The sequence below is a fragment of the Felis catus genome, chromosome E3 (assembly GCF_018350175.1).
Source record: "Felis catus isolate Fca126 chromosome E3, F.catus_Fca126_mat1.0, whole genome shotgun sequence".
NCBI lineage: Eukaryota > Metazoa > Chordata > Mammalia > Carnivora > Felidae > Felis > Felis catus.
The window spans coordinates 13,290,625-13,318,456 of NC_058383.1; the positions used below are offsets into that span (position 1 = coordinate 13,290,625).

At 38.8% G+C, this 27,832-nt stretch overlaps 1 protein-coding gene across 10 annotated transcripts in view; it reads left to right on the forward strand.

The window, feature by feature from the left end:
- Positions 1-27,832, forward strand: part of AUTS2 (activator of transcription and developmental regulator AUTS2) — a 1,119,695-nt gene that overhangs the window by 486,682 nt on the left and 605,181 nt on the right. For all 10 annotated transcript variants that reach the window (XM_045047808.1, XM_045047811.1, XM_045047810.1 and 7 more), the window contains one exon: positions 13,388-13,489. In XM_045047808.1, coding sequence (XP_044903743.1) covers positions 13,388-13,489 — 102 coding nt within the window. The remainder of the gene's footprint in view (positions 1-13,387; positions 13,490-27,832) is intronic.

A 27,832-nucleotide genomic window follows, 5' to 3' on the forward strand; every position in this document is an offset into this window, starting at 1 on the left:
GGGGCAGAGAGAGAGAGGGAGACACAGAATCCGAAGCAGGCTCCAGGCTCTGAGCTGTCAGCACAGAGCCCATTGCAGGGCCCTAACTCACAAACTGCAAGATATGACCTGGGCTGAAGTCAGTCGCTTAACCGACTGAGCCACCCAGGTGCCCCGAATAAGGATTTTTTAAAGGCTGGTTTTGTATATCACAAAAGCCCCCAAGTTTGCTAAATGTGCAGGCTACTTTTTGTCTTCTCACTCTGTTTTTGAGCTCTTCTTTTTGGCTAATCCTCGAAGACTGGCTTTCTATGACCTAGTCACACTCTTTGTTAATAGCTCCAAGAGCCATTCTGTGGGAGATTTTGAAGGCTGACCTAACATGTTATAGATCTGAAAAGATTATACATAGTTATTAATTAAACAAATATTTATTGAGCATCTAATAAATGACAGGTATTGTATGAGAGTGTACCTATTAACAGTGACCAAAACAGATAAAAATCCTCTGATAATGTAGCTTAGTATCTGGTTGCCATGTGATTGAGGTAGTAGGAGTTTGGAGGAGACGGAGCACAAATAAAACAGGTGAAATAATAAGTATTACATTAGAAGGTGTTAAGTAGAGGCAAGGTTGCATCCTGTAATCGGGATGATCAGGGAAGCCCTCACTAAGAAAGTGTCATTTAAATAAAGACTTCAGTGAACTTTGTGCCTTCTGGAGGCTGAACATTTCAGATAGCTGTTGCAGCAAGTGCAAAGGCCCTGAGGCGAGAGCATGCCTGCCTTGTTTGAGGAACAGTCAGTGAAGTTTGCTACACTGATACAGAGGGACCAGGCCAGAGAAATAATGGGTGAACCAGATGCACTAGGGACTACTTTGTCGGCCTTTGTGATGACCTTGGTGTTTATTATGATGATGATGGAGAGACTCTGGAAGATTTTGAGAAGTATAGCATGTGAACTGACTTTTTTAATAGGAGCACTCTGGATCTTGGGAGAAATGGATGGAAGTAGCAGGCAAGGTCACAAGCAGGGAGATCAGATAGGAAGTTGGTGTCGTAATCTAGGCAAGAGACAAAGGTAGCTTTGACTAGAGTGGTAGCTGTAGGAGTAACGATTTTGTCCTAAGCACTTAGAAAAGTAAAATTGTTATTAATAACAATTGGAAACATTGAGAGTATGGCTTTAGTCACTTTAGGTTTCAGATACCTTTTCAGTGTGTAAGTGGAATTGAAGGATGTACCTAGATTTAGAAGACTGGGTTTGGGGGAAGAGATTGAGGCTAAGAATAGAAGTTAGGCATCACCAGCACGTAGATCATTTTTAAAACATTGAGACTGGATAAGATCATTAAAGGTAGTGAGTATAGGCCTAGAAAAGAAGAGGTCTAACAACTGAGCCATGGAGAACCAAACATTAAGAGTTGAGATTAAGAGGAGAAGCCAGACTGGTAAGGAGCGGCCAGAGAGGTGGGAGGAAAGTCAGGAGTAAAACAAAGTGCTTCAAGGATGCGGGAGTGATCAGTTGTGTCAGATGTTACCCGTAGGTAGATAGATTGGGAAGACAGGCACTGACAGTGATCACTAGGTTCAGCATTCAGAGTTTGTTGTTGACTGGTACTGTACTGCTGTTAAAGCCAGCCAACGGGGACTTTGACGTTGCTTCCTTAAGTCATGTCCCTTCCCATAGTGGAAGAGTTCAAAGGGCCAAGGACATGTGTCCACTTGGAGCCCACCACATGCCTTCTACACATATTACTACTGATTAGCTAGGATTCCAGAATTCCAGGCCAAATGTCCTCAGTCGGACTTTCAGGGTCTGCTTGCTGGGTCCATCCTCCTGGGAGGGCACAGCACCAGAGCTCTGTGTATGCCTGAGCCCGAGCTGGAGGGCACAGCTAGTGGACTTGGGGGAAAGTGGGCAGTGTGGATGGAACCTGGAGTATGGGCTAGGACATTGCACACGGGCAGGTGAAGCTTCTTGAGAACTACAGACAGTAACGAAAGACACCAGGCCAGGGATGGGCTCTCCCACACTGCCACATTCCATCAAGAAATTCAAGAAGACAGAACTTTAAATTAAAACCTGGCCTTCATTGTCATTACGGACATTCATTTGACAAGGTCAGAGGATAGAAATATTTTCTTTAACACTAGATTAGTGTGATATACAACTTTTCACTATTCAGTGTTCGGGTCTTTGGTCCTGAGCTCTGAAAATGCCTCTGATAGCCTGTTGTTGAGCTTGACAGGAACAATTTCATGACAGGTGAGGACAAAAACCTCACTGGGCTGAGTTAACCAGAGAATTGGAGGAAAAGAATTGGTGATACTGAATAAAATGTTTTCAAGAATTATTTGTAAAGGGCATGAAAGAAATGGAAAGATAGCTGGGTTCTTCTATTTGTCTTGTTTCATTTCTTTTTTCTTCTAAGGTGGGAAAAAATAGCAGCCAGGATGTTTGTACCCATAAGAAAAGGATTATATTAGTCTGCTAGGCTGCCATAACAAAATACCACAGAGTGGGTAGCTTCAAAAAAACAGAAATTTATTTTCTCACAGTTCTGGAGACTAGAAGTCCGAGACCAATATGTTGGCAGATAACGGTTTTTCTGAGGCTTCTGTCTTTGCCTTGCTGGTGGTCACGTTCTCCCTGTGGTTCTCATGGTCCTTTCTCTTTTCACGTGCCTCCCTGTTGTCTCGATGTCTCAATGGCCTCTTCTTAAAAGGACACCTGTCAGATTTGATTAGGGCCCACCCTAATGGTCTCTATCTAACTTAATTCCCTTTTTAAAGTTTGTCTCTCCAAATATAGTCACATTCTGAAGTAATTGAAATCAGGGTTGTAACATAAGAATTTTGGATGGACACAGTTCAGTCTGTAAAAGGGATCTCAATTATTCTAGAACATGCATTTGTGGAACCCATCTCACTTAGGAAATGTCTGTGGCTTTTTTAAAAAGTTGACTATAGTGCTTGCGTGGAAATAATGTAGCTTAGGACAGAATAGTCACTAATGGGCGATGAGTTTAGTGATATACAGGTTACTAAGTGCTACGGACTGAATTATGCCTCCGCCCAATTTGTATATTAAACCCCCAGTGTATTTGGAGTAAGGAAGTAATTAAGGTTAAGTGAGGTCATAAAGGGTAGGACCCTGATTAATGCACAGGAAGGGTTACTGGAGAGCCAGCTCTCCCTCTCCCCGCCATGTGAGGACACAGAGAGAAGGTGGCTGTCTGCAAGCCAGGAAGAGAGTTGAGCTCTCACCAGAAACTGCCCATGCTGACCTTGATCTTGTACTTCCAGCCTCCAAGACCATGAGAAAAGGTCTGTTAATTAAGCCATCAGTCTGTGGAATTTTGTTATGGCAGCCTGCGCCTAGTTGAACATTAACGTACCCAGGGATAGGGGAGGGACCCTCAGCCTTGATGAGAATTTAATATTTGATTGGACTGGAAATGTATTGGTACCAAAACAGTGGCAATTTGGGTAGAGGTTTGCTCTTAAAATTCATATCTTAAAAGTTTCGATAGCTTTTAACCAAAGTATTTTATATCCTTACGAATTCTAGATGTTCATAATCTAGCAATGAAAATGAATAGTCACTAAGTATATGGGTTAGAGGAGAATAATGCCTTTTCTGGAGATAAGGTTTTAAAACTTATTTTTATAGCAACCTTAAAATGTATACTAAAATAGAGATAATAGTGTAATAAACCCACATGTGTATGCTCATCATCCAACCTCAGCAATTAAGACATGTCTCATCTTATTTCATCAGTATCCCTTATCTCCCCAGCCACCTCCCCACAGGTGCTATTCTCCCTATCGCCTGCATTACTTTGAAAAGTAAACCCCAAATAGCAACTCATTTCAGTCATAAATATTTCAGTATGTAGCTACAAAAAGCTTGCCCTTGTTCTTGTACCTATATCAAAATATAAACAGTTTTTAATATCATCAATACCTGGTCAGTGGACATATTTTTGAGTTTGTCTCATAATTAATTTTTCAGCACTTTGCTCAAATTAGGTTGAAAACAAGATCTGTTTCTGTCAGAGTGTTGAGGTGCCTTACCTGTTATTCCATCCCTACTTTTCTGTGCTTACTTTGCAATTTATTCTTTGAGGGAATCTGGCAATTGATGGATTTTGCTGATTTTGTATCCCCTGTTACAGAGTTTAACACTTGCCCCTATCCCTTACATTTCTTGTAAGTTTGTATTATAATGTGTGGTAAATCAGATTCAGGTTTGATTTTTTGGGGGAGGTGGGGGTGGGGTGGGGTGATGTGTTCTTATATCAGGAGACATACATTATCTGGTTTTCTCTCTTTTTAGGTTATGGAAGCCAATGATGCTTGATTCCTTACTTTATTTTTCTTTTTCATTATCACAAGGTGCTCCGAAGATAACCAATAAGGCATATTTGTTGGTTTTCTTTTAGTGTAATTGTTTATTTGTATAACCATAATTGATAGGTTTCAATTCTCTGTGAATATCAATTCAATTATGATATTGATAAAAAAGTCCCATCTGTGATTAGTGGAAGCACCTCAAATTTGGATTGCAAGTCTCTTTGCCATGGTCTTTCTGGGATGACAAGATGTGTCAGACTCAACTTACATATTTCTTTCCTTAGACCTCTGTTGGCTATTTTTTCATGGTAGAATGGGAAAAATAAAACACATAAAGCATTCTGTGTTTGAGGTGATGGTCATTTTAAAGAATGCCAGGCCATTTAGAAAGTTGTTTGAAAACATGTTTTCTTATAGAAAAATATAAAGTTATGTGTATTTGTTATTTTTGTATATTCATCCTCACCAACCAATTAATATGGTCTCAGAATTTCTTTTTATTAATCAAAATCTCATTATCAGAGGTCTAGAAACTTTGCCAAAGCAGTCAGACATTCCTCCATCAAGTTACTGCATTGCTCATGTGTACTGCATGTGAATTTCCGAGGTAATTGGAAAATAGATTTATCTTTTAGTCCACAGTCATACTCAAGGAATGCCAAACATCTTCTGTTCATTCAGGCTTTTCTCTTTAATTCCATTCTTGTACTTCCTTCCCCCATTTCCCTATAGTTTAGACTTCCTTTTCAGTAGAAAATGAAGTCAGGTATGTTATCATGTTTTTGTCAACATAATTCAACCTAGAAATAGTACCCAAGTTGTAGATAGAGAGATGTGAGTTATATATCAAGCCTTGCTATTTACACTTCCATTCTCTTCCCTTCACATTATTAAGTTATAAAGAAATAGTATTGTAATAGCCTCTTGGCTAAATCATAGAGAGTTATGATTCTCTTGATAAGCTGTAGAACATTATTAAGTTCTGCTGTCTGGGTCGAGTGTCTATTGGAAGGATATCAAAGTTGGTCAGATTGCACTTGATTGTCTTAATTGCTTCTTGTTTATGTTCAAAACTATGCAGTTAGATTGATCTTGGCTCATTTTCCTCTCTTTATTAACTTTCAGGGTTTATTTTTACTGCTGTGAAGTCCACTGAATTCCTTTAAGTGTTGAATAATACATGTGATTGACAAGTGGAAGTACTTCAGTAGTTTCCATTTTCCAGCTAATAACGCAACCTTCAAGTTATCATCAGTGCAATACCTTAAATATTTATTTGGGAACATCACTGTAACATTTAGATAAATAGCACTCCAAAGTCCAGGCATATCCAAGAACCCTATCTTATTTTGCATTAGTGAAACTTAACTAATTCCATTGGAATGATTTTATGATCAATGGATTTAGAAGCAATTTCTCCTTTTCTTGTCTTTGTAAACCCACTGTGGTAGGCAGAATTCCAAGATGGCCCTCAGGACACTTGCCTCCTGTTTACTCCAGTTAGATTTGTATATAGCTTAGTTGACTTAAAGAAAGGGAGTTATCTTCTGTGAGCCTGACCTAATCAGTAAAATCTTTAACAGGGAATGGTTTCTGGAGTAAGAGGTGAAAATGATAGCACCTTTTACTTTTTAAAATAAACCACCTTATTGAAATATAAGTTACATGTCATGAAATCCAATTATTGTAAGTGTACAATTTAATGAGTTTTAGTAAATTTATAGAGTTGTATGAGCATCACCGTACTCCAATTTTAGAACTTTGCCATCAACTCAAAAATTTTCCTTATGCCCATTTGCAGATTGGTGGACTCTTACATTCTTATGAAAGATTCTGTTAGAACTCGGTGAACTACCTTTATTTTATTATTAAATTTAATTTGTGTATTTCATCAAATTTTTGCAGCTTTTTTAATTAAAAAATCATTCTGTAGTTCTCTTTGTGTTTCATTATTGGATTTTGGCATAAATTCACTTTGCACATTTTTCTTAATGCTCTTTATCAAATTTTGCTAAAATTTTTTAAATGTTTGGGGCACCTGGGTGACTCAGTTGGTTAAGCCTCTGACTTCGGCTCAAGTCATGATCTCATAGTTCGTGGGTTCGAGCCCCACGTTGGGCTCTGTGCTGACAGCTTAGAGCCTGGAGCCTCCTTCAGATTCTGTGTCTTCCTATTTGCCCCCCCCCCCCACTTTCAAAAGTAAAAAAAAACTTAAAATTTGTTTTAATTAAAAGATTTTTAAAAGTTTAAACTATTTGGTTATGATTTTGACAGTACCACATAGAATGTTTAGTACTATAATTTAGACATATATTTATTTTCACAATTTTATAGTACTTGTATTCTTACATTTTACATTATATAATATTATATAATTATTATATTATTATGTTTGATTGTATTTGATTTTGTTCTTTATCACTTTTTTCTTCGATTTGTAAGTAGTATGTCCCTCTAAATTCTGTGAGTTTCACTCCCATTTATACTCTAGTTTAGTAATTGTGAACAGTATTTCAGTTTCCAATTCATTATGTACTTTTCACTTTTGGAATCTCTTTTCTTTATTTGTCCCTGTAGTTGCTTTTTTGTCTTCTTTCTTTTTGATCTCTATAACTAGGCTCTTTACTTACTATTACTGTCCACTTTACAAAATAAATTAAAGTCTCTGAGTTAACCTCTAGCACAGAATTTACAGCACCCTGTAAATTTTTTTATCTTATGTATTTATAATTTTATTTTCTAAACTTTTAAATGGTGTCTTTATGATTCTGACTTTGACTCAACTGTGATTATGGAGACAACTTTTAAAAATATGTTTTAAAGATTTTTAAAAATCTCTAGGTGATAGGAATATTTATTTATTTAGAGAAAATTTTATTTATTTATTATTTTTTTAATATAACTTATTGGCAAGTTAGCTAACATACAGTGTATACAGTGTGCTCTTGGCTTTGGGAGTAGATTCCCATGATTCATCACTTACATTAAATTGTTATTAATTTTTATCATAGAGGAGGCTGCTCATGTGATTTCTACATTTTGAAATTTATTCTGATATTCTTTGTGGCCTAGTCTATCTTCAGTTGGTGCTGATGTCCTATGGGTATGCTCAAAGACGTGGTCTCTGGTAATCACCAAATTTATTACATATTGGCTCAAACTGAGTCTTTTAGCATCTGTGTCTTTTTCTATTGCTCTGTTTTCTGTCTTCCTGATTAATAGGATGCTAAAGAGTCCCATCTTGATTTCCTCGATTACTTAACATACTTCTTTACTTTATACATTGGCATAAAAAACTTATGACTCAACCCTTCAGTATAAAGTACAGACCTATGAAGGGTAAAGATGTTATCTCTTATCACTGTAAAATGGCTGTCTTTGACATATGACTTCACCTAACCATTTAATCCTTTGTCTTTTTTTTCCGCTCTCTTTTACTAGGAGTTCTAACTAACAAATAATTGGATATTCATTTTTTCATTTATTCATTTATTTATTTAACCTCACAAATAGTAGATGTTCTTGCTGTTTTAAAAAATGGGGCTTAATCCATATATGTTATTATTATAACCAACATACTTATATGTTTTTGCTATCTTGCTATTTCCCTTATTTTCCACATATTCCCAATTGAGAGTATTGATTATAATTTTGATCCTTTTATATTTGATACTGATTTAGAAGACATTATTTTTAATATCTAAATTTTACCAGTGGTTAACTGTAAGATTATCAAATCCTTACTTAAAACTTTCTCTACTTATTGAAGACAATAACAAGATAATTTCTGATTCTGTGATCCTGGAGAAATTTTACACAAATTTCTTGCCCTGCCTTAGTTTCCAGAATTTATGTTTACCTTTTAGGCACAACTTGTTATATTGTATGTTTAAAAGTACAATATATTATTAATGTCCTAAAATGTTTTTTCTATTCAAATTTATAATTTTGTTTGTATTTCCTGTTAGCTTATTTTGATGTGTCAGCTTTTCATTAAGTAGTTTAGTTCTCTTTCTCTCATCTTAAGTACCTTTTAAAACTCAAGGAATAAGACAATACAGATGCACTACAGCCACTCTGAAAAACAGTATGGAGGTTCCTTAAAAAATTAAAAATAGAAATACCCTATGATCCAACAATCATACCATTGGGTATTTGCCCAAAGGAAATACTAATTTGAAAAGTTACATGCACCCACATCTTTATTATGGCATTATTTATAAGACCCAAAATATGGAAGCAACCCACATATTTATTGATAGATAGGTGAATGGATAAAGATGTGACACACGTGCGCGTGTGTGTGCGCACACACACATGCACACACACACACACACACACACACACACACACGAAATGGACTATTACACAGTCATGTAAAAGAATGAGATCCTGTCATTTACAACAACATGGATGGACCTAGGAGGTATTATACTAGATGAGATAAGTCGGACCAAGAAAGACAAATACATTATTTCACTCAGAAGTGCAATCTAAGTAACAAAACAAATGAATAAAGGTACCAAAAACAGAGTCATACCTATAAATACGTAGAACAAGGTGATGTTTGGCAGAGGGAAGTGGGATGAGTGAATGGGCAAAATGGGGGAAGGGGAGTGGGTATTACAGTTTGCCAGTTATAGAATGAATACATTCTAGGAATAAAAGGTACAGCATAAGGAATATAGTCAATGGTATTATAATAGAATTGTATGGTGACACCTGCACTTGTGGGCAGAACAACATATGGAGATGTTGAATCACTAGGTTGTACCTGAAATTAATAAAACATTGTGTGTCAACTCTACTCAAATAAAAAATAAAAAAATATAGTACAAATTCAACCCAATCTATGGGGAATATTTCAACAAATGGGAAGAGTTTCATTTTGGAAAAAAAACCACAAACGTTTTTACAAGATTAAATACTTGCCATTTTGATGTTAGTGAAGGCATGTTACAAAATTTCATTGAAAAATAGACAAGTCTGTGCTTATTGACACATTTTTAAAACATTGTGTGAAGTTCATTCAGATCCCTGCAGGAAAACTCAGCAGTCAGACACAGGATTTATGCTGCTTTGAGGGACCAAAATGGTGGTAGGAGATTACTTTTGGATGCTTTTCTGCATTGCAGTGCATAATTCACATCATTCCGCTTGAGTTTCAGGCATTGGTATCATCTCCACATACTTTATCCTTCTGCGAATTTTGTTTGAAGAGTTAATGACACCCACAGAGCATCTAGCATCTTGAACTCTCCATACTCAAGCTGAAGAGTGGCAGAGCCTGGGTCACAAATCTCGGCGGGTGTATACAGAATTCCTCCACCTTCACTGAGTCCAGCGTGATGGGATTTCGTTACATGTTCATTAGCAGCGATAAAACCATGGATCGTTATTTTCCTAATTAGCCATTAATAACAGTTAACTCTAATGACATAACAGCTTCAGAGTTTTTGATTGTATTGTTGACAATGAAGTCGAATGGAAAACAGCTCATCTTCTTATATATTGTAAAAGTTGTTAATCTTATTCATAGGATCACTACCACTCATGCCAGATACTAGCTTCCTTTTTATTTCATTTGTTTTGTTCTAATTCTGATGCCAAAATTGTATAATATTCTAATGAGAAGACAATTCTGGAAATGAGTGAATCACATTAATTTTTAAGTAAACAAGGTATTTTAGCGTATCTAAAAAATGGTAGTAAGAAATCTCATTGCATCTGTTATAGCAATAGCTTTCTTACAACAGCCGCCATGGGTGCTAGGACAAATCAATGCAAGCGGATCGATTTTTCTTAGGTCTTTAAATGTTTAAGCCAGCACCTGGCCTTTGTAATGTCTCTTGGTTGTAGGTAATAGCTGGGAATTTCAGGTGAAGGATTACAACTTCTAAGTTAGCTGTGCTACCCCAAATGATCCATTGGATATGGCTGAAAATGCCAGTTTTAAATGTATTCATGGGATTAGGAGTGAATACTTCTTTGCCTGAAATCTTGTGGTTTAGCTTTAGTACTTACTGTAGTCAATCCATTTCTTTGAAATATTGAGCTGTCTGACAGCTTAAAATCCTAAGTTTCCTTTAAACTTGAGCCTGGCTTTGGAGGAGAAAAGGGCAGTGTGGGGGCGGATTTTATGTAAGGCTCTCCAAAGAGAATTCACTGATGTGCTTTTGCTGGAAGGGCACAGGGAAGGCAAGGAAGCTGGTTCATCTCAGTCCTTCTTGGGTTTTGCCCTTAGCCTAGATCAACATTTAGTCAGATAATTTACATCAGAGCCACTGAAGTCTCTTGTTGGGCCTGTTAAAGTCATCATTTTCCTTCTATGAAGAAATATGGAAGAGATCCAAATGCCATGTCCAGATTTTGGTAAGCCAGGTGGATATCAGGAGAAGTCTTCATGCTCTTATGCTGTTAATTCCCTACGGGATGTTTATCTCGTCTAGGTTGAGGGGCTGAGTTTTTATAAACACCTCTTGATCAATATCACCTTATGAGACTTCTTTTTGTGTGTGTGAATTAAGTCAGGTACCACAAATATATTAAAAACATACTCTGTAGAGAATATTCATATCCTGCAGATTTCATTATTTCCACACGAAATGCTAACATACTAAATAGGTTCTAAGAAGTAAAATGAAGAGAGCGGTAAGCTGTACAGATATGGACTGAGTCCTAGATATCTTGCTTAATTCTGAGCATATTACTTGCTCTATTTGTTTCTTCATTCACTCATTGGAAGTAGCATTACCTGCCTTTACTTAAGTCAGAGGTCCAGGGAGATGAAAATTATGACATTGCCTATAAATTAGAGTGCCTATTCCACATACAGATTTTATCTGTATGTAATAACAGTATGTATATATGTATGCATACATATATGTATGTAATAATGTATGTAATAACAGTAAGCCTTTTCATACTTGAAAGTATATAATTATCAGAGGCGTGTAATGAAGAATGATATACTGGCTAAACTTTGAAGGCATACATCAAAAAATATATCTAGAAAGAAGGAGCTCTTCAAAAACCATAGCGGATCATATCTGAGCATTAAAAGCAATCTTGACCCAAAATGCACAGAGAAGGGTAGGATGAGCTTTACTGGTTGAGGAAATCTAGTGTGAATACATAGGTGCAGGATGGAAATGGACATGACATGTTCAGGAAATTGAGAGAAAGTGATGTTCATTTTAGATTAAATTCCCCTTTATTATAAGTGTAAAAATGAAAATTTGAAGAGAATGACAATATTCTGAACTTTTATTCCATAGTAATAAGAAAAGGCTCATATAGCTTGCATCTGAATTAACTTAGAATTAGCAGGTTTAGCAGTAATTTAGAAGGAAACTAAGTACTTAAGGGCCCAGGAGGATACAAAGTAAAATGAGTATCATTTTTCTGGGTTCCATTAGAGAAGACTTCTGGAGAAAGGGAGTTTTAGAAGAAAGTGATAAAAGTGGATTTGTAGAAAGGCTGAAAGCAAAAAACGAATGCTCTGTATAGTGGGGATTTGGGGACAGCTTATTAGCTGGTGTGACCCAGAGTGGGACCTGAACTGCAGTTTTTAAAGAAGCACATTAGACAAGGAATGTGGATTTAGATTCATTCTCCATTTGTCTTGCTTCACATTCCCCCTTGGCCCCGGAGCCACATGAAAACCTGCAGGCAAAAATTGTGCTACCTATTACCTGTTCTTCTCTCTGAAATTCCCTCCTTCCCAGAAGTATGGGGCTTATGTTTTGTTTGAGACTTTCCATGTCTGATCCATGCACCCCTCTGTAATGTTTCTTCCAATTTCCTCCCAGAAGGAAATCTCTGTTTCAGATAAGACTCCTTCTGATCATTTCCTAGCATGTTGCTTTCCCTGCCTTTGCTTTCTGTCTTTCTCCTGTCAAGAGTATCTTCCCCTCTCCTCTCAGCCATATGAGCTCAATCCACTTTGAAAATCCAAGGCTTCAGAGGTTACCTTTCTTCCTTCTTTTTGGTGTTACATTTAGCATGTGTTTCCTTGTGTTATTATATTTGCTTGTCTCGCCGTCTTTCCCTTGCGAGATTAAGAACATTGTGAAAGGGCTGTATGTTATAACCTGCATCAGATTGCTTGGGGTCTCTCCAAAGGTGGTTGCTGATGATAGCATCATAGACTAATGGTCCATATGTGGGGGACTCATAGTCCCATATAGACTAATCGTTTGCAGTTCTGTGTGTTTATTCATTTCAGTGGAATATCAGAGCTGGGTAAATGTGTAGAAACTGCCAATATGTAAGCTTCATAAGATTAGAGACTTTTTACCTTTTTTTTTTTTTGGTTTAGCATCATATTTTCAGCTCTTACTACCAGGCCTAGATGCCACACTCAATACATATTTGTTGAATGAGTGCTGGCTAATATCCTTAAGCTGTAGGTCTTAATTTGGTACTCTTAAATATCTGACAGGGGACCTCCACAGCATTGTCTCAGAAATCAGGATCATTGTCGTCTTGGTGGTTGAACAATAACATAGAGCATCTCATCATTTTCTCCTAGAAGAAGACATTGTCTTTTGCTCTGTTTTGTTGTATTCTTTCTTCAGAGGAGAACAGGGGAAATAAAGCGGGCCCCCAGAGTTGGTGTAATCTGGCTTTAATTCATTGTGTTTGGTCTTTATATTATTGACAAAAATGCCCCAGTGGAATAGAGGAAAAATCAGAGGGAAGATTAATTTCCAAGATTCATGGACCTTTGTTAGATTTTTTTTTCAGGGTGTGTGTGTGTGTGTGTGTGTGTGTGTGTGTGTGTGTGTGCGTGCGCGCGCGCGCGCGCAGGTGCGTGTGTGTGTTTAGGCTTATTCACTCAGATTTACATTGACATTTTATGGTATATGTTTTGCTTAGCCTGCCCTCTGTGTTTCTTCCTGCGTCCGCTTGCCTGGCACTACTCAGAAGCTGAGAAGAATGTTCAAATGCAGGACCTTAAGTTGTTCACTTTGACAAGACCTGAAGAACAGTTGTGTGAGGAGACCACTGACTTTGTTCTTTCTCCTCTTTTCTTTTGCCTTTAGCTGAAGCCAGGCCAGAACAGCTGCAGGGACAGTGACAGTGAAAGCGCCAGCGGAGAATCCAAGGGCTTCCACAGGAGCAGCTCCCGGGAAAGGCTCAGTGATGTAAGTGGGGAAGAAGAAAAATCAAACAAAACCACCAGACCACACATCCCCTGGGTCAAGTCTCAGTTTCCCAGCACCACCATCCCTTCCTGTCACTTTGTCTATGCACACAGTACAGTCCACCCTGTCTGGCATCGTGTTGGAGCCTGGCGAGATACTTTCCTTCTGTTTTCTAGTTTGACCTAAAATGTGCTTTACTACTTGTTAGGTGGGTGGGAGTACTTGTGGCCTTAGGAATAAGAGATTACAAGGGGAAGTGGTAATACTTTCAGTGTCAATGTTGCAAATGAAAAAAGTAGTCCAGCAGTGCTACCACTGGAAGATGACATCATTTAACTTTGGGCTTTTTGTAATATCTTTGCCTGTGACATTGGTAAACGTCCCTGTCTGTCATTTGATTCCTGTTAGAGAGGATGGCTAACCACCACCTACTTGGCAAGAGAAGGAGTTTTATTTCCTGACTGATTTGCAAAGGAAAAATCCTTGTGATAACACACCGTACCTCCTGAGGGCTCTGTCACCCCCCTAGACCTGCCTCCTCCCACTCTGCAGCCTCCTACCTGCCAACAGGGCAGATTCCCCTTTGCCACCTCCCGAGAGCACCTGATCCTCTGGGCTCTCTTTTCTTCTATCCTAACATGTCACATGACAAGATTCTTGACCCATCTTTACCCCTGAAAGCAACACTTGGAAGCTTTCTTATAAAATGACCATTCAGGGAGAAGTTTTTATTAGTAGTAACAACAAAGGAACATTCACAGATTAAGTGAGATAGTACTCTCAAGAAAGAGACAGAAATTCAGAGTCTCTGAGTTTTAAGAAGAATAAGCAGAATTAGGACATATAATAAGGAGCAGAAACCTTTTGGCCTTTGTCTTCCTTTTTTTAAATGATTTTTAAACAGTTTTTTTTAATGTTTTTGATACTTGAGAGAGAGAGAGAGATAGAGAGAGAGAGAGCAAGCATGAGTGAGCGAGAGAGGGGCAGAGAGACAGGGAGACACAGAATCCAAAGCAGTCTCCAGGCTTCATGCTGTCAGCACAGATCCCAGAGCCCAATGCGTGATCAAACCCCCAAGCTGCAAGACCATGACCTAAGCCAAAGTCGGTCACTTAACCGACTGAGCCACCCAGACGCCCCTCTTTTTTTTTAATACTCTAAAGCATTTGTCTTCATCATGGTGTACAAGATGATCCAGTGTGTTGCAAGAAAAAACATATTAGAACTTATTTATTTTGTGTCTAAAAACAAAGGAAATTAAACTTTTCTAATACTTAATTTAATGAGGTGGGAGTAGTTCATGTATATAATTTATAAACACATGTGTTTTAGGAGTGTGCTCAAAACTTTAACTAAGGGGTGTTCCTCAGCATAAAAGGTTAGAGAACACTGCACAACTTTGTGTCATTCCTGTAATCGTCTCCCATCCATTTCTCCATCATCCAAGGTAGACCCTCTCAGGACACAGCCATCTTCCTCCACCTCTCAGGAAAATTTGAGAGATTTAGAGTGAGAGTTGATATAGAGAACATTGACTTCTGGAAAGAATTAAGTGGAATAAACAAAGTATAATTATTTCTTTGGTACTCTTAATGTCTTAATTGTAATTAATTGCATCCCATTCTTCTAATAAGGTTTAATATCCATTATACAACTAATACTAACTCAGTCTTTTGCTGTGTGAGTATGTCTGTGTATAAGAATATTTCTTTGTGTGTTTTTATATTTCATTAACTTGGTGATGGAACTATAAATTATAAAACCGTAACAGTAAGAAATACTAAGTAAGAAATACTTAGTTGAATACAGTAAGTATTCAATACAGTAAGAAATACTAAGTTGTTAACAATACTCAATACTTACGTAGCTCCTCTGAGATTTAATTTTCAAATTTTATTTTAAAGAGCACATGCATGTGCAAGCAGGGCAGAGGGGCAGAGAGAGAGAGAATCTTTTTTTTAATTTGAGAGAGAGCACGCAAGTAGGGGAGAGGGGCAGAGGGGGAGGGAGGGGCGGAAGGAGGTGGGGAGACACAGAGACAGAGAGAGAATATCTGAAGCAGACTCCATGCTCAGTGAAGGTGCCCCCTGTTTTGATTTTAATATGAGATCTTACTAACCCTGGAAATTTTGCCAGGATTATTCCAGTTAATCATAATTTCGCCACAGAGTAGAGAAATGAAAACCATGTTAAGTCAGGGGACAGGAGTACAGTATTGTGCAGTCATTGAGATCTTTTGACTGGTTGCCTTGAATTCACTTTTCATTAGATAAAAAGAAATATGCAAGAGATATCCTGCATTTATGGTTAGGAAGACTTAATATCATTGAGATGTCAATCCTGCCCAGAGCAACGTATGATTCTGAGCAATTCCTCTGAAAATTCCAGCATCCTTTTTTGCAAACAGGAGAAAGCAGATACTCAGATTTAATGTGGAATGGCATGAAACCTTAGTAGTCAACACAATCTTGGAAAAGAAGAACAAAGCTGGGAGACTCATACTTAACCAATTTTAAAACTATCAGTGAAGCTACAGTAATCAAAACGGTATGATACTGCCATCAGAATAGACATATAAACCAATGGAATAATAGAATTGAGACTCCAAAAACAAGCCTATACATCTGTATCCAACTGATTTTTGATATGAGTGTTCAGACCATTCAGGTGGGAGGATATTTTCTCTTGAACAGATGATGCCAGGACAACTAGATTTCCTGGTGCAAAGGCATAAAATTATAAATTTGGACCCCTGCATCACAGCATGTACACACATTAACTCAAGATGAGTCAGTAGCCTATGTATGAGAACTGAAATCATGAAACTCTTAGAAGCAAATGTGGGTCAATCTCATGATTTTGAATTTGGCAGTGGGTTCTTAGATATAGCCCCAAAACCATGAGCAACAAAAGAGAAAATAGGAAAATTGGACTTCATCCAAACCAAAACCATTTGTGTATCTCAAAGGGCATTATCAAGAAAGTGAAAAAAATCCCTATAGGATGGGAGAAAATATTTGCAAATCATATAACTGGTAAGTGTTTAATATTTAAAAATGGAAAAGGGGGGCGCCTGGGTGGCTCAGTCGGTTGAGTGACCGACTTCAGCTCGAGTCATGATCTCACACCTTGTGAGTTTGAGCCCCGCGTTGGGTTCTGGGCTGACGGTTCGGAGCCTGGGACCTGCTTCGGATTCTGTGTCTCCCTCTCTTTCTGCCCCTCCCCCACTCACATTCTGTCTCTCTCAAAAACAAACAAACAAACAAACAAATAAAATGGGAAAAGGACTTGAAGAGACATTTGCAGAAAAGATATACAAATGGCCAGTAAACACATGAAAGATTGTTGTCATCACAGTCATCAGGGAAATACAAGTCAAAGCCATAATGGGATATCTGTTTACATCTGCCAGGATAATTATAATAAAAAAGGTTGGGGGGGGGGGAATAAGTGTTGGCAGGGATATAGAGAAATTAGAACCCTTACATGTGATGGTGTGAATGGAAAATGGTACAGCCACCGTGGAAAACAGCTTGGCAATTTCTTAAATAATGAAATATAAAATTACCATATGTCCCACCAGTTCCACTATTAGGTATATATCCAATCAAATTGAAAATAGTTGCTCAGAGAGATATTTATGTGCCTATTTTTATTGCAGCATTATTCACAATAACCAAAAGTAGAAACAACCCACCTGTCTGTCAGTAGATGGATGGATAAATGAAAAGTGGCCATATATGTGTCCATATATGGGCAATGGAATATTATTTAGTCATAAAAAAGGAGTTAAGTTCTCATGCATGATCCAGAACCTTGAAAGCATTATATTAAGTGAAAGAAGCTAGTATTGTATGATTCCACTTATTTAAGGAACCTAGAGTATGCAGATTCCTAGAGACAGAAAGCAGAAAGGACGTTAACAGGGAGGGACCAGTCACTGGAGTTGGGGAAAGTGAGGGATTGGGAGCTATGGGTGAATGGTTACAAAGTTTTTGTTTAGGGTGATGAAATAGTTTTTGGATACATTCACAGCAATGTGAATGTAATTAATGCCCAAATTATACACTTAAAAATGGCTAAAATGTCAAACTTTATGTTGTGTGTGTGTGTGTGTGTATGTGTGTGTGTGTGTGTGTGTGTGTGTATATATATACATATAATACGTATATATATATATATTTTTTTTACCACAATAAAATAATGTAAAAAAAAAATGAGGGCTGTAACAATCCTGAAAATCTTATGTGGATCCAGTCTGTGCAATACTTTGAGCTCATGTGACTTATTAATTTTTAAAATTCCTACCTTTTGCAACAACAGTATCAAAATGTGAAAGGATAAATGACAGAGAAAAAGAAAAGGAAAAAAAGTAGTTGGCCTTTAACGAGATCTTCCAAAACCTCCAGCCACTTACTTGCTTTGCATGAGCAGTTCTGAGGTTGCAGATTCTTACCTCAGGCCCATTGGCATCTAAAATTTGCAGAGATGAAAACCTTTGCCAAGGAAGTCAAGCCACAAAGTGATTCTTTTGGAACCAAGGCAGCACCTACCCACACAATATTTTCAAGAATGAAGATACCCTTAGTCTTTCTTAAAAAAAGGGAATTAGTAACTAATTACTTCAGTAACTATCAGACAATGAGGAGATGGACTGAAAGACCACGCTTAGTCTTGTTTTCGTTTACGATGGCTCTCCTTCCCGTGCTTCTGCTTTCATTAGTTTCTTGAACATGTGGAAAGTAGTTAGTAACTGTTCTAAGGCCCTTCGTCTACTAATCTGTGTCATTTCCATGTCTGCCACTGTTGGTTGGTTTTTCTCCCCATTATGAATTGTTATTTTCTGTCTCCTTTGCATGCTTGACAGTTTTTGTTTTTGTTTTTGTTTTTTTTGGGGGGGGGGGGTGCCAGACATTGTGAGTTTCTCTTTGTTGGTTGCTGGATATTATAGGTTCCTGTAAATTTTCTTGAGCTTTATTCTGGGATGCAGTTATGTCACTTGGAAATAGTTTGATTTTTCTGAGGTTTGCTTTTATGTTTTCCTGGGTGGAACCAGAGCAGCCTTTAGGCTAAGGCTAATTATTTCCCCAGTACGGAATACTCTGCCTGATTCCTGATGCATTACGTGATTTTTTCCGAACCCTGACAGCTGGTGGAAATACCATTTTCTGCCCTATGTGAGCCCTGGGGATTGTTTGCCTGCTCCTCTCCAGTGGTTGTTCCCCTCGTTTGGGGTGCTTTTCTCCAGCAGGTGTGCTGGTAGGTATTCAGGCAAAGACCAGAGGGGACCTTTTCACAGCTTCCACGTTTCTGTCCCTGTGAAGGTCTCTTCTCTACCATCTTCCGCTTTGCAAATTCCAGCTGCCTTGGCTTCCTCCAGCTCTGTCTTCTCAACTTGGGGTACTTCTGGGCTCTACCTGGGCCACCTCTCAGTTGCCCTACTGTGGCATCAAAACTCTCTCCAGGTGTTAAGCTGGGGCAGTTTTTAGGGTCATCTCATCTGCTTCCCTCGTCTCGAAGATCACTGTCTTGCCATGCCTACTGCCCAGTTTCTAAAATCCCTCTTCTCATACATTTTGTCTGGTTTTGTTGTTGTTTTTGTTGTTGTTGTTGTTGCTGCTGCTGCTTAAGGTGCAAGAACGTATCTGGTCCCTGTGAGTCCATCATGCCCACGCCTGGTTTTTCAGCTGAGATAAAAATTCCCCTGTCTTTCCTGCATTTCAGTTATTTTTAGAAGCTTTGGCAATTGAGACTCACTCCCAAGTGCAACTAATGAAGATATTATATTATTCCAGCTTAGTTATTTTGAATTGGACAGGCAAAAAAGAGAAAGAATAAAGAATTGCAGTGTGGCTGGAGGATTTGACTCATGGGTAAAGCTTCAAAACCAAATGTGCTTGGCTTTTCTAAATTACGTATTCCCAAACTGTATTTCCAGAAGGGAATAATTGTCTACGAGGACTCTCAGATTGTCCACATCAAGGAGACACAGTAACTTGGTGAGGTTAGTCACTAAGGAAAAAGTTAAGGGGAATAATTGAGTATATAAATATTCATGATGAGTTGTTCAAGGGGGACACTATTGCTTCTGACTTACACAGAGTTTTGTCACTGAGGAAATTGTCAGAATTTAGGGGCTAAATTTACTTATAAATTTAGTAAATCAAATCCTCAAATTATGAAATGATCCTGGGCATTCATTACTAACACACCAAGTTTTAAGAGCAGTTTAGTTACTTATTTTCTGTGTGACCTTGAGCAAAGAACTTGATCTTTCCCAGTCTAGGTTTCTGTTTCTGTGAAATGGGCATACTTTGACCTGCCTTGTAGGTCTCCTGTATTACTTTTTAATTTTTGTATCGTTTATTTATTTATTTTGAGATGGGAGAGAGCGCTCGTGTGGGCAAGAGCAGAAGAAGGGCAGAGAGAGACAGTGAGAGAGAATCCTAAGCAGGTTCTGCACCATCAGTGCAGAGCCTGATGCGGGGCTCAAACTCACAAACTCCAAGATCATGACCTGAGCCGAAATCAGGAGTCGGAGGTTTAACTGACTCAGCCACCCAAGCGCCCTGTAGGTCTCCTTTACAGATCACCTGGCACCGTGCTATTTGAATCACGTAGCACAGTTCTTGGCACATCCACCATGCTCAAAAATACTCATTCTGGAATCATCCTTTTGTATCAGATTTAGAACTTCCCTTAATAGCCTTACTGCCCTCTTAAATTTGAATTCCTTGTAAGTGTCCATTTGACAAGACCTGCTTATTCCCGTCACGACAAACAGGACTCTTCCTCCCAAACAAAACCCTTTATTACCCATGTCACCTTACCTGTTTATCTCCAACCTGAACCGTCCATCCCTCTTGCTTCCCTGTCCTGGTATTGGATCCCAGAGCTCGTATCCTCAGAGTCAAGCTCAGTCCCTTCCTCCATCTCCTTATCCTGTCTCCTTGGTCACTTTCATTTATTTACTGACTGTATTTGTGAAGAGGTATTTGGGTATGATTATATTCTCATTGACACCTCTGATACGTCAGATGCCCTACTCTTTGGCACACAGAGAATTCCTGTGGCCTCTTACTGGTGTCATCTACCCCGTCTCTGTTTCCTCTGTACTGTGCTCTGCACTGCCTCCAGAGCTGTTTTTCTAAGAATCAGAGCTCACAACTAAACTGTCTTGTTTAAGATATTTTAGACAAAGTCTACGCCCCTGAGGATTGTCTGCAGAGCCCCTCAAGGAAGTCTGAAGCTTCCCCTTCATCTTCCTGCCCTCCCTCTCCTTCCCCATCTTTGTACCTTAGGCTTAGTCCCTCTGAACCACTGTTGTTTTCTTAAATAGTATGCACTTTCAAATCTTCCTACCTTTGTTTTCTCTTTTGGATCTTTTTTTTTTTCTCTTTTCCTTCTGCCAGCCCCAATGTCACTTTCTCTAGCAAACTCTTCCCACCATCCTATGCAAGTAGACTTCTTTAATGCTTTATTGAAATGAGTATGTGGATATGGCTCATTTCTCTGTGAATGGTTTTTGGGTCAGGTTTTTAGTTATGAGAAGGGAGAACAATATTTAGTACTTTTGAAGGGCTCAATACTTGAAGGAATTGAAACGTTTCAGAAAATCATGAAAAGAGATTGAATTGTAGTAAGTACTGTGCTAAACAGTTGTCTAATCTGATTGTTCTGAGGCCATTTAGTCCATTTAACATCATAATTGGGGCATTCTTTCTACATCTTTTTGCGATACCCAAAAACTCCCCATGTTTGTGGGTCCCACTACGCAGTCATTCATTCACTTGTGCAAGCGTGTGTCCCAGCCTCCTTTCTTCCCACCTTCCCCCCAAACTTTTACTGAGGTTTTACTCTGTCCTAGGTTGGCTCACTCTTATTAAGGAAGAAACAGACAGGGGCCACACCATCCATGAGTTTCCCTTAGTTAAGAAGAAAATCTGATCTAATCCAGGCCTGTAAAGTGTTCTTGATGTTCTGTTTCTTCTCTTCTCTCTTTTTTAAGATATGTGTTAGATTTTCCTTTTCCCTGACAGTTCGTTTCTGCCCTTTTCTATTCCAGAGCCATATATTCATGCGTTTGCCTGGATGTGTCAGCATTTTGACTGCCCAGAAATTTTCATCCGGTACTTTAACTGGGTTGCGTATAGTTCTGTGCGCTTGAGGTTGACTAGTGGACAGGATGAAGTCTCTGTCCTCATGAGCCTTGCATTCTGTTGGGGAGGCAGACAACAGACATGTGAGCTGTGAGCATAACTGTTTCTGACAGAATATGTTTTACCAGGTAAACAAGACAGTGATGAGGGGCTGAAGGGCATGTGTTGCTGTTTTAACCAGGTGATCGGATGAGGCCTTTCTGTAGACGATGTTTAAACCAGAGCCTGAAAGAGGTAGCCCTGTGAAGATCTGTGGGAAGAGCATCCTGGGCATCAGGAACCACAGGCTCAACGGCCTGAGTCAGGAGCAAGCATGACGTGTTTCAGGGGAAGAAATAAGGCCAGTGCGGCTGGAATATAGTGACTGAACGCAGGGGTTGATCACATGATCTCTTCTAGCGTATGGTAAGGAGGCTAGGCATGGCATGAGTCTCCTGGGCTACTGTAATTGAAGACCACAAGCTGGTAGCTTAAAATAATGGAGATTTATTATCTTAGTTTTTGAGACTAAAATTCCAACATTAAGGGTGTCAGCAGGGCCATGATCCCTCTGAAAGCTCTAGGAAGGACCCTTCCATTCCTCGTCTAGCTTCTGGTGGCCTCTGGCATTCCTTGACTTATAATTGTATCAGTACAGTACCTGCCTCTGTCTTCACACAGCCATCTGCTCAATTTGTAGCTTTGTGTGTCCTTTCTTCTCTTTGTTAATACAGCAGTTACTGGATTTAGGACCACCTTAATCTAGTATGACCCCAACTTAATTACATCTACAAAGACCCATTGTCCAAATAAGGCCATTCTAGTGCAAACTTTGGGAGCACCTGTACCACGTAAGGTTGTTTTATTGTCAAGGTTCTCAAGAGGAATAGAACCAATAGTGTGTATAATCATATACAACTACGGAGGCTGATAAGTCTGAAGGTCTGTAGTCAGCGGGCTGGAAACCCAGAAGAGTCACTGGTTAGTTCCAGTCTGAGTCCAAGGCCTAATCACCAGGAGAACTGATGGTGTAATTCTAGTCCGAAGGCTGGAAGGCTTGAGACCCAGGAAGAGTCCATGTTTCAGTTGAAGTCTGAAAGCAGGGGAAAACCATTATCCCAGCTGGGGTGCAGTCAGAAAAAGTCTCTGTGACTTTGAAGATAGTCATTTTTTTTGCACTGGAAGATGTTAAAAGGTATGTTTTTCTAATTTTTACTTTAAAATGTTTATTTGCCCTTTATATGAAACAACAGATAAAGGTAAGACCAAGAATGCGGAGAGGTAAAGAAGCCAGAAGACAAGGAGTATAGATGAGAGCCAGTGACTACGTGAAGGGGGTTGGAATAGAGGGTTGAAAATTGAAGTTAGAAGGGTCCATTTCCATAACTAATGCTTTTTTCAAGTTGTTGCCCCCTATTTTTTTTAAATCACATCTATTATTTATTAAAAACCAAAAGCAATCAATAACAATAATGATGACGAACAAAAAAAGAAAACAAAAACAAATGCTTTCCCTAAATATCACATGTTCCCTGAAATTTCCACTAGTTTTTTTTAACTTTTGTGGTATGAAATTACAAAATTTCTTAGTTGAAAAGCTAGTTTTATTATTTTTGTTTATTTCTTTTGTTATCTGTAGAATTTTTTTGACATATAATTAGTGTAGAGTTTGTTATGTTAGTTTCTGGTTGATAACGATGATTCTGTGCATCATGCATTCCTCACTGCAATAGTGCATCATTACAGTCTTATCGACTCTGTTCCCTGTGCTGTGCTTTTCACCTCCATGACTTAGTTTTTTTGTAACTGGAAGTTTGTACCTCATGATCCCCTTTATTTATTTTACTCCCATCCACCTTTCCTCTGACAACCACTTCTCTGTATTTAAGAGTCTGTTTTCTTGTTTATTCACTTGCTTTGTTTGTTTTAGATTCCACATCAGTGAAATAATAATGGTATTTGTCTTTCCCTGTCTGACTTATTTCACTTAGCATAATATTTTTAGGTGCATTCATGTTGTCCCAAATGGCAAGATCTCATTCTTTTTTATGGCTGAATAATACTCCTTTTATATAGATAGAATACTCCTTTTATAGATAGATATATAGATCGACAGACAGACAGACCACTTCTTTATTCATCTGTGGATGGGCTTGGGGTGCTTCTGTATCTTGGCTTTTGTGAATAATGCTGCAGTAAACACAGGGATGTATGTATATCTCTTTTCAAATTAGTGTTTTCATTTTCTTTGGGTAAATACGGTGATGGAATTCTTGGGTCATGTAGTATTTCTCATTTTAATTTTTGGCCTGTTTTTCCTTGAATTCCCCTAGTAGTAATTTCCCATTCAAATTTATATTGTGTCTTCATCATCTATTAGTAATCTTATCCCCGAGACAGATTTCCTAGGATTAAGATTTCAAGTTTTTATAATTGTCATTGTTTTTTAAAATGCTACAGAAAATCCATGAATGAGCTTGTTTTGTGGCCTTCACAAGAAATGTACTTAGCCATGATCCTCCGTGTTTTACTCCCAAGAGAGAAAAGCATAACAGGGAGGTGGGTAGGCAAGGATGTCAGACACAATTGGTGATGTGGAAGAATTTTAAAATATTCTATTTAAATTAGCCGTAGGGTCAGAGCACACATCCTCATTGAGAGGTGGAGTACACATCCATCCCATACTCAGAGAGCTGTAATAGTAGCCATGGCCTTTCTGTGTAGATGTCTAATAAATGGAGCACATCTTTTTTGGATGGATAATCAATTTTGAAATCCCTTGTTGTAGGTAAGCCGTTAAAACAGAAATGTTAACTTCATGAGTTTAATGAGTACCTTCCATGATAGCTTAGTGACAGAGATGGAAAGAAAGTCAGGTGGGGAGCAGTGAGGAAGAGTAGAATGAGAGTTTAATGAATATCCACTTGCACACTTGAATGTCAGCAGCAATGTTCTACCTCCTGGAAAATGTCTTTCAACTGTGCATCCCATTACTATTCCTGCAGCCCATGTAGCTTGGAGATGGAGGCAGAGTGTGTTTGTAAGAAAGCTCTCCTTTGCAACATAATGAGATCGAGGCGGGTAATTTGCAGATTGCGGGAGCAGTGTGGTCAAACCTGGAAAAAAAAAAAAAAAAACCAGCCACATGAAAAGACCATGTGAAATAGGAGATGGCTGATAATGAGCCCGGAAATCACATATCAGATAGCCAGTGGGCTGGCATTTCCTCACATCCTTGTCCTCTCGTTGCTAAACACTTTCTCTTACTCTGTTTGCTCAGTCTCTCTACACCTAACATTTCTGCCTTGTGTCTTGAAAATATGAATGAATTGGCATCTCTGCCATTTGAAACAAATAAGAATGAAGGCTTTTTCATTATTCAACAGATGTATTTGCCTAAACATGGGTGTATGGTATTATTTCGAATGCTTTTGAATCCAAGGACGTTTTGTTTGTTGAATTCTTTTTTAAAACATCTCATTAGTTTTTCAAGCCTCATTTTCACTCCTTGCCTTTTCTAGATTCTATGACAATTTTTGCTATATGGTTTGGAGAGAGTTTGCCTTCCCCCTCCAACAAAACAAAAAAGAAAGACCCCTTCTCATTAGATATGGATTGGGGCAACACAGAAAGTTGAAATCAGCTTGATTCTATCAAGTGTTCAGTGGTCAGGGCATCACAACCTCTTTGCTTTCCTAGGCCTTTTACCTTGGTGTCTGTCTCTTTCCTATATGAGAAATCGGTGCCAATCCCTAAATGCACATCTGTAAATTAATAGCCAACATAATGCATTTCAATCATAGGAAGGCTGTTTCTAGATATCTATTTCATTTTTGTAGCATAGTCTGTTTTTGCCCATGGTTCCAGGTGTTCATGGAATTTCTGACTTGGGAAAAAGGTTAATGCTCTCAAATACTTGCATCTGTATTGAGATACAAACTTGGATTAGGCATATGATCGAGACTCTTGTGGACCTTCTGGATAGCAAGGCCTAAGGGATGTGATGTGTGTCATGAGCTGGCAGTGAAACCCTGACTCCTGCCTGTGGCTGGTCTCAGAACTTCTGTTATCTTTATCTGACGCTGAAGGTGTTATTGTTGACCAGGAATAGTGTCCCACTGAATACAAGGCCATAGCAAGATTCTTGAAGTTGTAGTAATGGACAAGAAGATACCTCTTTCAGAGATGTTATTTCTTTCAAAATCTCCAGTGATTGAAGGGGGCTGGCAATTGGCCGAGAAAAATGTGGTGGAGAAGGGAGTAGGCAGGGAAGAAATGTCAATGCCATGGGTGTTTGGCAAAGGTAAAGATTAGAAGGATTTTTTTACAGAATTTTTTGCCAGGTCCCGAAAACACAGCTTAATGCCCCCAACTTTTTTCTGTATAGAAAAAGAGGTGAGTACAGTGGGTTGACAAATGTGAGTATCCTCTGACCATAAGGTTCTGTATGCTTTCTAGCAAATACTGAAACTCTAATGGGCTTTTAATGCACAGGAGGATACAGTGTCTATGTTCTTTCATGTGTCTGTCTGTATTTGTGTGTGTGTGGGGGGGTGGTATAAGGCAGGGTGCTTAAATGCTTTGTTGCATTATGTTAATTCCTCGGCAGTGCAATCAAATTCATGTCGTAATTAAAGCTGTCAGTTGGAAGGCAAGCCAATCGCCACGAAAACACAGCATAACAAATGAAGTGAAATGATTCTGCGTGTAGCTATACAATGCTTCGCCAGGCATGAAATTAAATAAGTAATTTGATGTTGACATCAGAAATTGAAATGATACCCACTGTTCCCTCATTCAGTCAGACCTGCATAAACAATAGCCAGAACAAATATGCACAACAAAGCCCTCTTCTCCACCCAGCTCCCTGAGTAATGTACAATATATATGCAAAATGAGTATAACAGAGCTTTCTGAGACCTGAAGGATGTAATTTTCTTTGGTATACAATAAGATGATATGTATGTGGGGGTGGGAGGTGGGTTTGGAGGGGTACTTCTGCTTCTGGGATAAAATGCATTTGCAGGAAGGGGAAAAAAAACTGAAATAACAAATCCCATGCTCTTTCTGAGTAATTCATCCTAAAATGAGTTTACCTCCCAGGGGCATGACTCCAGGGTGGTGGAGACCTAAGTTGGCTTTTGCCTTCCTCTGCTCCGTGGAAGGCTGTGGGTGCTGTACACAGGTGATGCGGTCACATGGCTAATCACTGCTAGGAGAAGCTGTCTCCATGGCTACAGTGGATCTCCCTATGTACCATTTATGGGATCAGGAATGCAGCAAGATTTTTTTAAACCAAGTCTGGTGTGCAAGATCACACATCTATTGTCCTTTATTCCCCCTGAGTCTGTCTGAAACATCAAGGTGAAGAAAGTTTTGCTTTGGGAAGTGCATTTAGGAATGCCCTGGAGCGTACTGTTCTTTTTTGTTGTGGATGCTGTTGATACTTACCAGCACTGTATTTCCTTCTCAGAAACAGTTTAAAATCAGGAAGATTCCCATCTACTGTATTTTCAGAGGTGTTAAATTCACCTAAGCCTTCTTCCCCCCCCCCCATACAATCCACTTATTTATTTATACATTAATTCAACGAATACTTACTAAGTGCATCCTGTGTGCTAAGCACTGGGGAAGCAGTGATGAGTTAACCAGATGGTCCCTGCTACCTGTAGTTTGCAGAGCAGGGACAGAACATGTAGGTGGAATAATAGCTAGGGATGAACTGAGTGAGTACTGCTTGTAGGCGGAAGTCAGCCCGCCCCAGGAAGGGGGTAGCCCCTGATCCAAGCTAGTCAGGGAGAAGGCCCTTCCAGCACAAGGACACTTAGCCAAGACCAGGAGACTGTCTTAGCATTGCATTCCTTTTGTCTTAAGCTTATTTATACTTAGGGCCTTCCTTGTTCACAAAAAGGATACTAAAAATTAAAGAATTTGTAATGGGAGGTTTTAAGCAAAAAAAAAAAAAAACAAACAGAAGTACAAACAAGCATGAATCACAGACAAGTCTAAAACAAAACCCAAGTTCTCTTTTTGGCCTCTTTGCCGAAAGAAATGGTGCCCTGCAAGCCTTTCAGAATTAATATTATTTGTTTTAGTCGTCTGTGTGTCAGAACTATGGAAGCCTAAATTGATAATTCTTGTGACTAAAACCTTCAGAAAAATGTTGCTTTTCATGGCTTCCCTTTACCCACACATTCTTTGCATT